The sequence below is a fragment of the Cyrtonyx montezumae genome, unplaced genomic scaffold (assembly GCF_038088225.1).
Source record: "Cyrtonyx montezumae isolate F1298 unplaced genomic scaffold, pur_monq_1.0 scaffold_3, whole genome shotgun sequence".
NCBI lineage: Eukaryota > Metazoa > Chordata > Aves > Galliformes > Odontophoridae > Cyrtonyx > Cyrtonyx montezumae.
In genome coordinates, this window is record NW_027072034.1 from 21,655,819 (window position 1) to 21,669,794 (window position 13,976).

At 37.9% G+C, this 13,976-nt stretch overlaps 1 protein-coding gene across 1 annotated transcript in view; it reads right to left on the bottom strand.

The window, feature by feature from the left end:
* UGGT2 (UDP-glucose glycoprotein glucosyltransferase 2) overlaps positions 1-11,424 on the bottom strand; it is a 71,549-nt gene extending 60,125 nt beyond the window's left edge. The window contains exons 1-5 of the mRNA XM_065740803.1: positions 11,276-11,424; positions 9,964-10,046; positions 4,986-5,116; positions 4,122-4,234; positions 1,642-1,816 (exon numbers count right to left, since the gene is read on the bottom strand). Of these exons, the coding sequence (XP_065596875.1) occupies positions 1,642-1,816; positions 4,122-4,234; positions 4,986-5,116; positions 9,964-10,046; positions 11,276-11,424 (651 nt within the window). The remainder of the gene's footprint in view (positions 1-1,641; positions 1,817-4,121; positions 4,235-4,985; positions 5,117-9,963; positions 10,047-11,275) is intronic.
* Positions 11,425-13,976: the final 2,552 nt, after the last annotated feature.

Here is a 13,976-nt window from a genome sequence, read left to right on the forward strand (position 1 = left end):
CCATAATTCATTCAGAACATAGGAAAATCCTCTTCCCATAAGGTGATTTGAAAATGCACAAGAATTTCTTGAAAGCTCTTCAGCTTTAGTTTGCAGTTTCTAAGAAACATTTGGTATTGAGACTCCTCCAGCCCACAAGTCAAAGCTCCAGCATAATTTGGGTTTTTCTCTACTAGCCTTCTAAGCAAATCTCAAAGCTCTGCTTTCTCTAAGCAGTTTTACTGGCTCTGGCAAAATAATTAAAATGAATAAATAAATAAATAGAAATTAAAAAAAAAGACAGCAGAAAGACTCTCTCTTCTTTCAACACTCCTCCTGGCATTTAATGAAAAAAAGTGAGGGAGCATCAGCCTTAGTGGGAACCAAAAAAAAAAAAAGTGGAAATTATGAGGAAAGAGAAAAAGGGAAGGGCAGTCTTAAAGGGAGGGAAAGTGTGTAGGCAGGTCAGAGCAAGAAAAATGTGAGCACTGGATGTGCACAAAAGAAGTGAAAGTTCAGAAAAACTACAGTCCTATACAACTTAGGATTTAAGTTTGACTTCTTCAAATTCTTTATTTCATTACTGTGAGCAAACAATTCTGTAAGTAATCTGCAAACCACAGATCTCATTTCTCTGAAATGCCTGGCCTGCATAAATTGCAGCAACCTCTCAGTGCAACAGATTATTCTTGTATTAGCTGCACTATTTAAAAGCTGCACTTTGAATATAAATTACAAAAACCTTCTGAGAATCAAAAGTAGGAGATGGTACAGTTCCATGTACTGGTATTAGTTGCCTTATTTCTGGGTTAAGAGTAAGATAGGGAAAACATTCAGAAACATTGTGTTTAAAATACTGACACTGAGGAACACAAACATCAAAAGTGACTAACGATCTTGACTCTTGAGAGCTCATGCTGCTGTACCATAATGAATATGTGAAATCATAAAATTGTATGTAATTATTTCATTTTTCAGCTTGATTTTCTACTCTAGCTCCCATTTTACTAATTCTTGTAACTCCTGTGTTCTGCCTTCTGCACTAAGGTTCACCTAAGATCCTCATACAATATACAAACCCCAGAAATATGACTAGAAAGAGGTTAGAGAAAAAGATGGGATTTTTTTCCCAGCTATCAAGATGTACTCCCTTATCAGTTCATCTAGAAAATTTCAACAAACTACAACTACCTGACGGGAGGATGTAGTGAGGTGGAGGTCAGCCTCTTCTCCCATGCAACTAGTGTTAGGGTGGGAGATAATGTCCTCAAATGTAGAAGAGGAGATTTAGTTTGGGTGTTAGGAAATACTCTCTTCTCTGAGATGAGTGGTCAGGTGCTGGAATGAGCTGGAATGGAGGTGGTAGAGTCACCATCCCTTCAGGTGTTCAAGAAACATTTTAGATGTTGTACTGAGGGACAAACACAGTTTAGTGGGAAATATTGGTGATAGGTGGATGGTTGGACTGGATGATCTCAGAGGCCTTCTCCAATCTTGGTGGCTATGATTCTAAATTAGAACTTGTACAGGCAGTACACACAATTTAGGCACATGCAAAAAGAAATGTATAAGGCATGTTTTATTAAAAAAAACCCACAAAACAAGAAAAATAGAGATGGAATGTTAACAGCTTACTGAATCAATGTTACTTGAATTGCATACCTGAACATAATGCCGGAGAACATAAACAATTTCCTCCTTTTGAGCCTTCTCAGATAAAATTTTGTGGAATTTAACAAAGTCTCTCGTACCCATTTCTGCATAAAGAACAACTACTGGGCCATCCTCTTTGAGAGTTGGGTATTTATGATCTCCTTTAAAAAGATATGGCCTGGGTCTGATTTAAGAAACAAATAATAGTGTTATTATGTACTCAGAAGTGAAATAAAAACAGTGGCAAGCTTTTCTGCTTCAAAATTGAAAAATGATTATGTGATTAGCTTATGCTCTTATACACTAGAAGTGAACAAGCTACATAAAGTCATTTCAAAATAATCACAGTTGCTCACAAAAGAACTTAAAACACCATTTCTGAAATTAAAGTCTAAAAAACTGAAAACTCAGCATCAACCATAAGTACTTTAATGAATTTTATCAAATTGCAACAGAGAGAACAAAATAAAAAGTATAGTACTGGCATTTGGAGCAGCAATTGCTTACAGCAAGAACATTTTAATTGAAATTACATTAGATCTATTAGAGATATACAAAGCAATCAGTGAGTAAGAAAATTGCAGAAAAACTCAGCAAAGTTTGAGAAAGCTGCTAACACACACGGAACCTAAGTGAGGTTCCCACTTACACCATCAAGCTTTTTTAATTTAGTAATTTTGCTAATTTTGACTGCCCACCTACACACCTCATTCAATGCCATGACTGTAGAAAAGCTATGCATTTGTACCTGCAATAAATTAAATATTTTCTTAAATGACTGCAGACATCATTTGAATAAATAGTGGGAAAGTAACAGGTAATACAATTAGGTAGTATTCTCAAGGTGCTAATTATCGATAATTTTTTTTTTCAAAGTTGCTGCTGTACAGTCACACCAGAAGGATCAATAAGCTCTTTCCAAACTTCCCCAAGGCAAACCAAGAAATTCTAACCCAATCTATTCTGCACAAATGTGTGCACTGCACCTACACACATTCAAATATCATACTTGAAAGGTCTGAGGAGAACTCCACATGCCACAGTTTCTGTGCAGCAAAGCTTAAGAACATCTTCCTTATAAAATCACAGGATAATTTACATTGGAAGAGACCTTTGGGGGTCAGCTGCTTCAATCCCTCACTAAAAGTGGAGTCAATTTGTACCAAGTTGACCAGGGCCTTGACATCCTATATAAGCTTGGTAGGTCTGCAGTAGGAGACTACATTTGCAAGGCAGAGAGCAAAAAAGGAGCCTGGCTTGAGAATAAACTTGGGAGCATGCAGACATGTTGCAGAAGTATCAGGAAAAACAAAGTAGGTGCCATCAGGAAATCTGAAACAATTCTTGAATGAGTAAGCTCTGTTCAAGAACAGATCCAGATTTGCGTATGAAAGCATACACAGCGACATGACTTCTGACAGTTCCTTCCCATACCCAGAGAGACTACAATTGCCATGTTAATTCACAGGGTGCAAAAAACCTAAATCAAGGGAGCTTTTCTTCCCTTCACCAATCACTTAGGTAGAGGAGAAGAATGACTCCTGGTCTCAGAAAGTACCAACTGGACGTGGGTTCCAGCACCCATTAACCAGCTACTACACTACCAGCTACAGATAACTATATGCCTGTACCGACAGCTGCCAGAACAGTATGCATGACTTTTATCAGACATTTTCTGCTCTTAGCTGAAAACGTCCCGAAATCTTAAGTTAATCCCTGAAAGTTTTCAAGATAAGCAATTCATCTTTCAGGTTCAAATCTCCATGAGGTAGCTGAGGGTATGGACATATTATGACTTAGAACAGTGCAGGAAAAAAAATCCCAACACCTACATACACCTACACCTTGAAAAAATACAATTGATTTCTGTTTTGATATGGGTTAAACATTTTGCTTTCATAATTATTTATTTACTGGGATAGGTTTATTTCATGGCCAAAAATCATTCTGGACTGATGCTACTTTCCACAGGATAAAACCCACAGAATTCTGATAGATTAAGTCTAGCACAAGGTAAGAAAAGTTATGCCAGCTTATGTAGCTTCCTCTTTCACTCCTACAGTTCATAAACCCGCAAACACATTGACACTGAGTACATTAAAGTCTGCTGCTAGAAGCAGCAAGAAGCAAGAAATGGTATGTTCATATACTGTAATGTAAACTTGACCATCTCCTACCAACAAAAAGGGAAAATAAAATAAAATACACATTCCCATGGTTAGAGGAGCTAAGCTCTGAGGTTTTGTTTTAAAAGTCTATTTTGATTCATAATTAATGAATTTCCACAACACTGAATATTTAAAATATTGCAAAACAAAAAGTAACTCTTTTGGAATAATGTGCATTTTAAATATGCAGTAAGTGATTTATGGGGCTGTTAACATCAAATATATAGAATCTAAAATTCCAGAATGTTATAAGTGCTATAATGCATTTTGTTAGTTAGTAATGCACTTTTTTTTCTCTTAAAACAAGATCATTACATTTACCTCTTATTAGCCTTCTTCAGAAGCCTTTTGATTTCATTAGTCTTACAGGTGTGCTTCTCATGGATAACCACAAATGCGCTGCAGCCTTCTGGTGGAGGTTCATCAGCTGCAATCTAATATTTCAACAATTATACTTAACCAGAATACTTTGATTGCACTTCAACTTAAACTCACATCCCTTTGATTAAAGTAACAGCTGTCACTGAGTTGTGTTCCTAATTAAGCCCATTCAAAGTTGTGTACACGTGAAAACAGTAATGGATAATATAAAAGATTGAGACCAAGCTTTGTGAGATGCAGTCTATTAAATGTGGTCATATTCCAGAAAATGCAAGTGTCTTTATGTTCTATAAAGATGAGGGGCTAAGAAATGTCCTCCACAAGCTGAAATCACAGACTGTACTCTAAGGCAATTTTAATTTTAATTACTGTCAGTATTTGACTATTCGATCTTTCAAATTCTGAAATATTAAAATGAAAGAGAGGGGAAGTCCACTAAATAACAGATCTAAATGCTTTGAAGATGCTGGAAATTTCCCACTTTGGGAAATCCGAGAATTCCTATTAGAGTATTTAAAGCAATGTAAAAACAAATAAACAAACAAAAACTGGTTTTAAGAAAGAACAATTCAAAAAAATCTACCCAGGAAATAAAGCTATTTATATAATTGTGCACAAATATTTATTCTGCACAACAAAACTAGCTTATAAACATAATATTGTGCATTTTATAATTCAGATCAGATTTGATTGCAAAAAACACCAGCATGTGCATTACTGAACTGTAATAATAAACATTATTTACTCTGAAGCCAAAACACCATATAAATCATTCACATCGGAGAATACATTTGCTGAAGATACCTGTTGAAACATCTGGACTGTTGGAGAATATGCTCGTATGGAAAGTGCAAACTTCAACAGATTGATTTGAAAATTGGATAAAAATTGTCCTGCTTTCTTCAAGATTAAATTATAATATGAATATTCTGTATCTGTTGAAGAAAAAAAATGTCAGATTTTTAGTATTTAGCCTCGAACTGCATGGCTTATCTCTCTGTGCAACATAATACACAAATATTACTTCAGTATTGACAGGCACTTCATGCCTTCAGTGTCATCCACTGACAACTGTTACCTTTACTACCAATTCTAAAAGCCTAATGTAACACAAATGCACCAATAAGCACTAATTAACATCTAAAGCATTTTCCAAGTACTTACTAGAGCGTATTCATTTCTTTCTATTTTTCAAGCTTATACTTCTAATGCATAATTCAAAAGTTATTTTTTTCAGTCAGCATTATTTTTCAAATTATTGAAAATTATATTTAAAATTATAATTATATTGGGCCCCATCCAACCCAGCCCTGAAAACCTCCAGGGATGGGGTATCCACAGCTTCTTTAGGCAGCCTGCACTAGCACCTCAACACTCTCATACATCTAACCTACTCTCTTTCAGTTCAAAGCCATTACCCCTTGTCCTATAATTACATTCCCTGACAAAGTCCCTCCCCAGCATTCCTGTAGATCCCCTTCAGGTACCGGAAGGCTGCAATGAGACCTCCTCAGAGCCTTCCTTCTCCAAGCTGAACAAGTCCAGCCCTCAGCCTGTCTCCATTGAATAGGTACTCAAGCCCTCTGATCACTCTCATGGTCCTCCTCTGGACCCACTCCAACAGTTCCACATCCTTCTTATGTCAGGGCTCCCAGGGCTGAATGAAGAACTCCAAGTGGGGCCACATAAGGGCAGAGCAGATGGGGACTATCACCTCCCTCACCATGCTAGTTACCCCTCTTTTGATACAGCCCAGAGTAGGGATGGCTTTCTAGGCTACACATGAATAGTCTCAAGCTCTCTTCGGGCACAAGAGAGAGAAATCTAATTAGAAGAAGTCATAGTACTCTTTACGAAGTCGTGAAAAAGATCTGTATTTGCTTAACATTTTAAGAAACAGTGTCAAAAATTTGAATTGGTCTGTACATATATTCTTGAACACAAAACAATCAGAGAACCAAAGCTGTTAGCACAACACACACTGTGCACAATCCCTATTCCAGAGGTTAGTCTTCCACTGAAGAACAGCTGAAATATGCACAGACAATGCAGAATTGATACAATGGCCAAAAAAAACCTAAGTAATCAGCATGTATTTTACTTACATTAATAAATACTAGTGTACCTGCAGAAATTCAGTATCTTTTGCATATGTAATTAAAATGCTGCCCTGTATAGTTGAAAATTTACAGCAAGGGAAAGTGAATTGAGGGGAGAAACCACTCTCACTGTCCAACTTAAATCTACCTGTGTTCTTTTATTTTAAAGGTGCTCTTTCTGTGCAAATTGAATTATCATCCCAGTGGGAACTTTATACAGCGTGAAAATCATCTCTCATGGCTTTACACATCCCATTTTACCTTACTCAGATGCAGCAGATTTCAGAAGTACCTGTATGAAACAACGATGGCAGCTAACAAAATAATTTTGCTTTTGGTCCAAGCCACATACCATAACCTGCAGGTCACAGTTCTGGAACGATCTGTAAACTGCACCCAAAACTAGATATGAATGAACTTCTGAGCTTGGCAAGTACTTATGAAAAGGATCTCTTGAGATGCATTTAAGAAAAAAAAATAATAAAATCTCATAACTTGAGAAATTAAGGAAAAAAAACCCTATAACAAAACTTGGAGAAGAAATACAGCAACATTTGATCAATCATTCTGATACCAAAGTATCAGAAAATATCTTTTTACTTTATAGACTGCTGAGTTCCTGTTTAACAAGGGGATTATGGTAATTTTAATAACAGCTTATACGATACCCTGAATTTTCATTGCAAGATTTCACTCCCATTATTTATTAGATGGAACATACCTACTAAGCAGCTTCTTCTTCGCCTTGTTTCCTTGCCCAGGTGCTGTAGGAATACTTCTACTATTGCAAGATACCATCACAACTTCTTTTCTGTTTTAGCAAGGAATGTTTTCTCTGAAGTCTACTCATTTATCAGTATCTCAAACTTGTTACGTCAGTTTTTAATTTCTGGAAATTATCTCTCTGTAGGACCCAAAACTGACTCAATTATTGCAACTGTTTGCCCTAGGATTGGGTGCTTTTTGTATACTATATTCATAACTAAACACCTCCTATCCTGAATTTGAACCCCTATAAATTCAAGGCAGATGGTAGTATAAAGAGAATAATTTTTTTTTGCATGATAACTATAAAAAAGTGCCATGCCTGTGAAACTGTACTATTTCCTCTGTGTGGTTGGTATGTGCATAAAAACACCTCCCTATTCTAGTTTTGAATAATGATGATCTAATAAAGCATGTACCAACAAAACTTCTGTATCTGCAAAAGATAATTTACATTACTGCTGTTTATATGGACTATATTGTTCTATTCTTTTGGAGAAAATAGTTTCCTTATAAGGATACATGGATTTCGTTTGTTTGTTTTGTTACTGTAGTTTGCTTTGGGTGTTTTTCAGTATTTGTGAGGTAGTTGATAACTCAACATATAAACTAAATGACTCAGGAAGACAATAAACACTCCAGTTATTGTTTGTCAGCAGGTAACTGACTACTTACCTTCACTCTGTGTTCCTAAATCTACTTCTTGAGATATAAAGCCCACAGCAAGTTTAAACTGCAATTGTATTATTTTGTAACTATACTTCTCTTTACTATCACATTTTTAAATCTTTGAGTTCTTTGTAACTTACATGCAGCCCAAAATAGCAGTAAATGCATTCCGAAACTTTCCACAAGCCCAGAGCCAAATGTGTTTCATATTAAGTAAATATACAGAATGTTGTCAATGCTACCTGAAGACTTCACTCTAATTTAATACTATATCTCATAATTATCCTTTCAGATATTTTTCATAGTATATAACACCCAAGTTGATTTGAGTCATTACTGAGGAAAATGTTATAACAATCACACTAACCCTACAAAAACACTATACCAAAGTCTACATACATTTTTTCCTACCAAATTAGTTAAATTTCTACATACATAACAACTAAGCAAACTACCTATAGGCCTAATTTGCTATGGCCTAAATATTTTAAATGAACAAGTTACTGATCAATGTTGATTATTCTGAATTTAAAACAACACATTTCAAGGATGGATAAACAACATATTCAAAATCATCTGAGGAATGTCTTGGAAATAAAGGCATTAGACTTGATATTTCTAATTGTTCTACATCTCCTCCAATATTTCGTTCTTGCATTAATCTACCATTCAAACATTCTGTAAACCAAATTTTTCAGCTTCAAATCTAGAATTTCTTAGGCCTAAGATTATTTTTCCTGTTCAAAACCAACCTACTGCCATCCATCATATATACTTATCATATTATACCAACTGCACCTTAACTGCTCATTTCAAGAAGTGAAAAAGAAATGAAGTTGGAAATGACTTCTAAAAGTCATCTTGTCTAAACTTTTACTTAGGGGAGATCCAATTTTAATGCTAGATGAAGCTGCTCAGGTCCTTGTACGCAGTTGTGAGTACCTCCAAAGATGGTGACTGTACAACCCTCCTAGACAGCTTGTTCCTCTGGTTACTCACACCTATGGCAAAAGCAATTATACCAATCTCTAATCAGAACTTCTGTGTTTCAACTTCACGCCCATTGACTCCTTTCATATTACTGCAAACCTTTATGAAGGGTCTGGCTCCATCTTCTGTATACCATGCTATCAGGCAGTTGACGATACAATATCTGCCCTTACCCTTCTCCCCTTCAGGCTCAATACAACCCAGTTCTCAGCCTCCCCTCATGAGTCTGCTCCAGTTCCCCAAGTACTGTGATGGCCTTATCCTATACTTGCTCCAGTAGGCCAGTGTCTTTCTTGTAACGGTGAGTCCCAAACTGGCCTAGTACTACAGAAGCAGTCTTGCAAATGCCACAGTGAAATAATCATTTTTCTAGTTGTCTTTTGGTTTTCATTTTTTTTACCCCCTCACCTCAGACTATCTTCAGTTTCCATTAGCTCATGTAACCTTTTTTTTCTCCCTTCCATTCTACACCCCACACTATAATCACAAATCTCTGTGCGCCTTCTGATTCTTCTGGCCCCTTTCTGAAAAAATGAAGGCTAACAGGAAAAGGGCAGTGAGAAAACAGAGAAGGAACATCACGTTCTACTCAACACAAAAAAATTGCCCCATACAATCATAAGCAAGCAAATGTTGTTTACCATGTCAGTCTCTGTTCCCTTCATAGCAGTTTCCTAAGTCTATCGCTTCTTTGGGCGTTGCTAAGCACGCAAATAATGCTCTCACATACTTACAGCCACACAACAAACTCTTCTGGATTCAGTCATACTTGCAGTGATGTTGTTCCTCAAGTTTCCCTCCCACATATTGTATTCTGAGCATGATAGGGATTCATTAAAATCATCTCACTGATGTTGCTGGCATTATTTTCCTACTTTGAGTTTCTGATTACTTATGTTAACACTCAATTTATTTAAAGCTTCTTCCACTGGTATGTCCTCATGCCTGATGAATGCTATTTTGAAATAAAAAGCAAACAAAACAAACTTAACTCAGGTAGGTGTATTTAAACTTAACATTTCCATTTCATGCTGTAAAAGCAGTTCAGTCCCTCTTGTCTTCCTTGTTTCTAAAATAGCCCTACAGTAGTAGAATATTTTCTCTAGGAGAGTACGCTGAAACTTTCTGAAAGAGAATTACTTAGCAAGCAGTCATGGAAGAGATAGGCTTTACCTGACTGCAACTAGCTGAAGTGTTAGCACGATGCTCAAAAATTACTGAAAGGTAATTTATTAAAACTAGCATGCTGTTCAACTTACCTCCTTGCTTATAAATTGTTAATTCTCGTACAGTTTCCAAGAACTGCCAAAACTTCTCATTACCATCTTCTGCAATAAATTCACTGTTTAAAAAATAAAAATGAATTGTCCATAGGTTGACTTTCTTCAAAGATATACCATAGTAAAAAACCTCAGTTGCTTTGAAGTAACAACAAAAGCAAAGACCCAGCAAGAATAAAATACTTAATAGCTGGTATATTTTAGTTAATTTTTTAACAAAATATTACCAAACCAAATATAATGGTCATGCTGTAAAGCAAAGAGACTACTAATAAACACAACGCATTTTGTCTTTATTTTTTCTATATGCTTACCAATATACTGTTATATATGAAACCAGTTGAGAATACAAACTTTTATTAAATAGCAGCTACATATACAAATAAGAACACAGCGCTGGGTTACATTTTTAATTCAATCACAGACAAATCCATTACAATGTTTGCTTTGCTATAGAAGGGAGGTCCCAACCTCTCAAACACTTTCAAAGATGGGTTCTTCATTATAACTGTAAAAGGCTGGGTTTGCGCTATTCTGAGTAAAGTTTTTACACTTAGCTGGCAACAGCTCTAAAGCCTTTCTTAAAGAGACAAGTTTTCTCTTTCCCCTTATGTCTGGCAAAAAGACAGAGTTGCTATCATGAGTGCATTGTTTTCTCATGTTTACTTCGGAGCCTTGCCATTTCTTTGATTACAGAAGCTTGCAATTCTCCCTTTCATGGGAGTCCTCCATACAGCATTAAGCACGTTGAAATTAAAAAACAGAAGAATTTGTAAAACAAACCGGCTCAGGAGCCACAGACATCTAATGCTGGAAAGTATTTAGGCTCACAATACTTTCGAATCCACATCTTCATTAATGTGTTTTCTTAACTTGGGTGAGAGGAACGTTATAACAGAATGGCAGAATGGCTTGGGTTGTAAGGGACCTCAAAGCCCACCCAGTCCCAGTGTTGTGCTATGGGGCGGGGCTGTCACCCACCAGCTCAGGCTGCCCCAGGCCCACCCAACCGAGCCCCTCTAGGGCATACCCCTAGGGATGGGGCAGGCTTTTGCTCAGAGCACACCACACCGCTTCCCGCTCTGCAACCGGCAAGGCGTCTGAGTGGGTTAACAACAGAATAACGACAAAAAGTACACCGAGAGCAGGGGAAAGAAGGTAATTAGTTTCCCTAACTCGAGCAACGGAGAGAACGGAGTCCCCCCCGCCTGCCCCCCCACCCTCCACGCCCCGGCCTGGGCAGCAAGCGCCGCTCCCTTCCCCCAAGCAGGGCGGCGGGGGCTGCACGCACCTCGCCTCCAGCAGCAGTGGGGTCGCCGGCCATTTCGCCGCCAGCCGGGCCGTCACGGCCGGGGAGGAGGCCGTAGCCCCGCGGCAGGGACACAGCCGCACCCGCAGGAGGAGCAGGAAGGAGAGCAACAGCGGGACGGCAGCAGCCATATGGCAGCGCAGGCAACCCTCGGGCAATCGCCGCCCACACGGCTCCCGCTGCCCAGGGCTCGGCGTGCGCGCTTCGCCCCGCCCACGTAGTCAATACCATGCTCCCATTGGCCGCCCTTTGCGCTCTCTGTCGGACTATTGGTCACCCTAGAAGCCAATCAAAGAAGCCATATAAATATAGTGGAGTTGGCCGTAGTTGCGTCTTGACACGCGGCTCTGAGGTTCTTGCGCATGCGCGGTTGCGCAGTGTCAAGTTTGGCGGTTCGTCCCTGAGGTGCTTGCGTGTAAAGCTGTTGTGTTAGATAACCTCGCTCAAGGCCATTGCCAAAGTCCTCTCGTGCCCCTGGGGTGTGTGTACAGGGCTGTTTCTATCCTTCCTGTGTAAGGCCAGTAATAATTAAAGCCTGTCTTTTATGTGGAGGAAGGCTGCTATACTGGATGAGTGTCTTTTATTTTTGCTGATGGTGGTATAGGAAGAGCTGTGTATGGATGAGTAAGTTTGGACCTCTTGCGTTAATGGATCACTGATGTGCCGAAAGACATTTCCACTGCTCCCTAGCAAACTTCAGAATGCTTTTGGTGATCTTAGCACAGGATAACTACAGCTGCTTTATGTTGACCAATAGTCAAAGCCCAAAATAAAACCCCAATCCTTTTACAGTTGCAGGAGTTATTAACTTTTTTTAGCAGCATTTTGTTGTTTCTTCAGCATGAACTGAAATTTATTGAGAACTATTCCTATGTATGTCTACTTACTGAGTGTTCTTCGTCTCTACATGTGATCTACTTACACTGGATACAAGGAAAAAGTTTGCTACTGTAAGGATAGCAAAGCTTTGGACATCGCTCAGAGGTGATGGAAGCCCTGTCCTGTGAGCCATTAAAGATCAGGCTTGACAGGGCTCTGAGCAACCTGATCTAGCTGTAGATGTCCCTGTTCATTGCAGAGGGGTTGGACTAGGTTACCTTTAAAAGTCCCTTCCAGCACAAATGGTTTTATGGTACTACTGTGTGTTTGATGGATCTTTCTACCCTCATCTATCACCTACATTTCTGTGTGAAGTAGCTGTATTACATTTTATTTTACATTGATGTTTGCTTAGCTGTGAATTCTTAACAGTTTGTACTTGTTTTATGCAGTTTATTGTTTGCTATACAAAAAGAAACAAAGATTTATTGCCATTAGTTATGGAAATACAGCTGCCTTTGGATACTGTAGTGAGATAAAGTGGAGCTCTGAATCAGTGGTCAGATAATTAGTCTCTGCTGAATTACAGAAAATCATTAGATGAGTTTTTGTCTTGCAGAAAGATTCTTTCTGCTTAAATGCAGAGAACTCCATCAGATACAAAATCTTTCCCAACTCGTCTATCTCTCCAATTTAGAATTATTGTTCTATCAGGTGCCTAAAATTTAGGATCATAGGATAAATTCATTAATCCTATGTCATCCATCCTCCTGCTCTGAGCAGATCTCTGAAGTCTTTGTTCATCTCAATGATAGCACCTACACCTCTGTGGGCAACTTGACATGCTGCTTGATTAAGACATAGTTCTAACTGCTCTTCAGAAATAAGTATGATTTTGTAACAGGGCAGCACCTTCCTTATGAATAAATTGTGTGTGTCCATCTACATTCCAATATTTATATTCATCTTCCTCTTCCTTTGGTACCTTAACTACATTCTAGCTGCAAAAAGCCAAGGTACACTTTTCAGAAATCAATTTCTTTATATTCATGCAAAGGCAGATTTTAATCTTTTAAGCAGTGTGCAAACCTAGAAGATGGAGAGCAGACTTAATCTTCATTTCTCCAGCAGAGTTTTATGTAATTAAGTATTCCAAATAAGAGACTTAGACATCCTGTATGCACATTCCATATGTATGAAGAAAACCCTCTGTTCTCTTAAACCATTTTTCAGCAGAACAGAAAAACAATTACAGTAGAACTTCAAAATTATTCATCTCACAGCTGTGTAAATAAGAATTGATTATCATAGCTGTTTCTGTGTGAATAGAGGAAGTGATTAATGAGGGTTTCTCAGTAAGATGCAAATGTTTTCTAGTATAAGTCATTGTGAACTATGTCTACTTAATAGGAACAGTAGCACTAAGTGAGAATAAGTTGAACTTTGTCAATGTAATCAGCTGAATATAAAACTTTTTTTTTTAACAGATTGAAAATTTTTGAGCTGAAGTGTACCGTTTCTCCCTGACTTGGAGGTAATGCAAATAACAAACGCTAGTCAAGTGATATTGCTGTTACCTAGTTATTGATTGACAGCCTTCTGAGCAGTGACTGCTGGCATCCTTTTACTTTGCTGTGAGTTTGGATGCCGATCTCTTCAGAACCTATCAGTGTTGTTCTCCGCATAATGAACAAAGCAGGGCTTCGAGGTGTTTCCCTAAAGAGATCAAGTGTGAATTTTAAGTACTGAATCATTTTTCATCTGTTCCACTGGAAATGAAGAACAACCTGAATTATAAGATTAGCGTATGCCTATATAGCAATATTAGGCAATAAGCATGTGTCTATATAGCAATATTATGCAA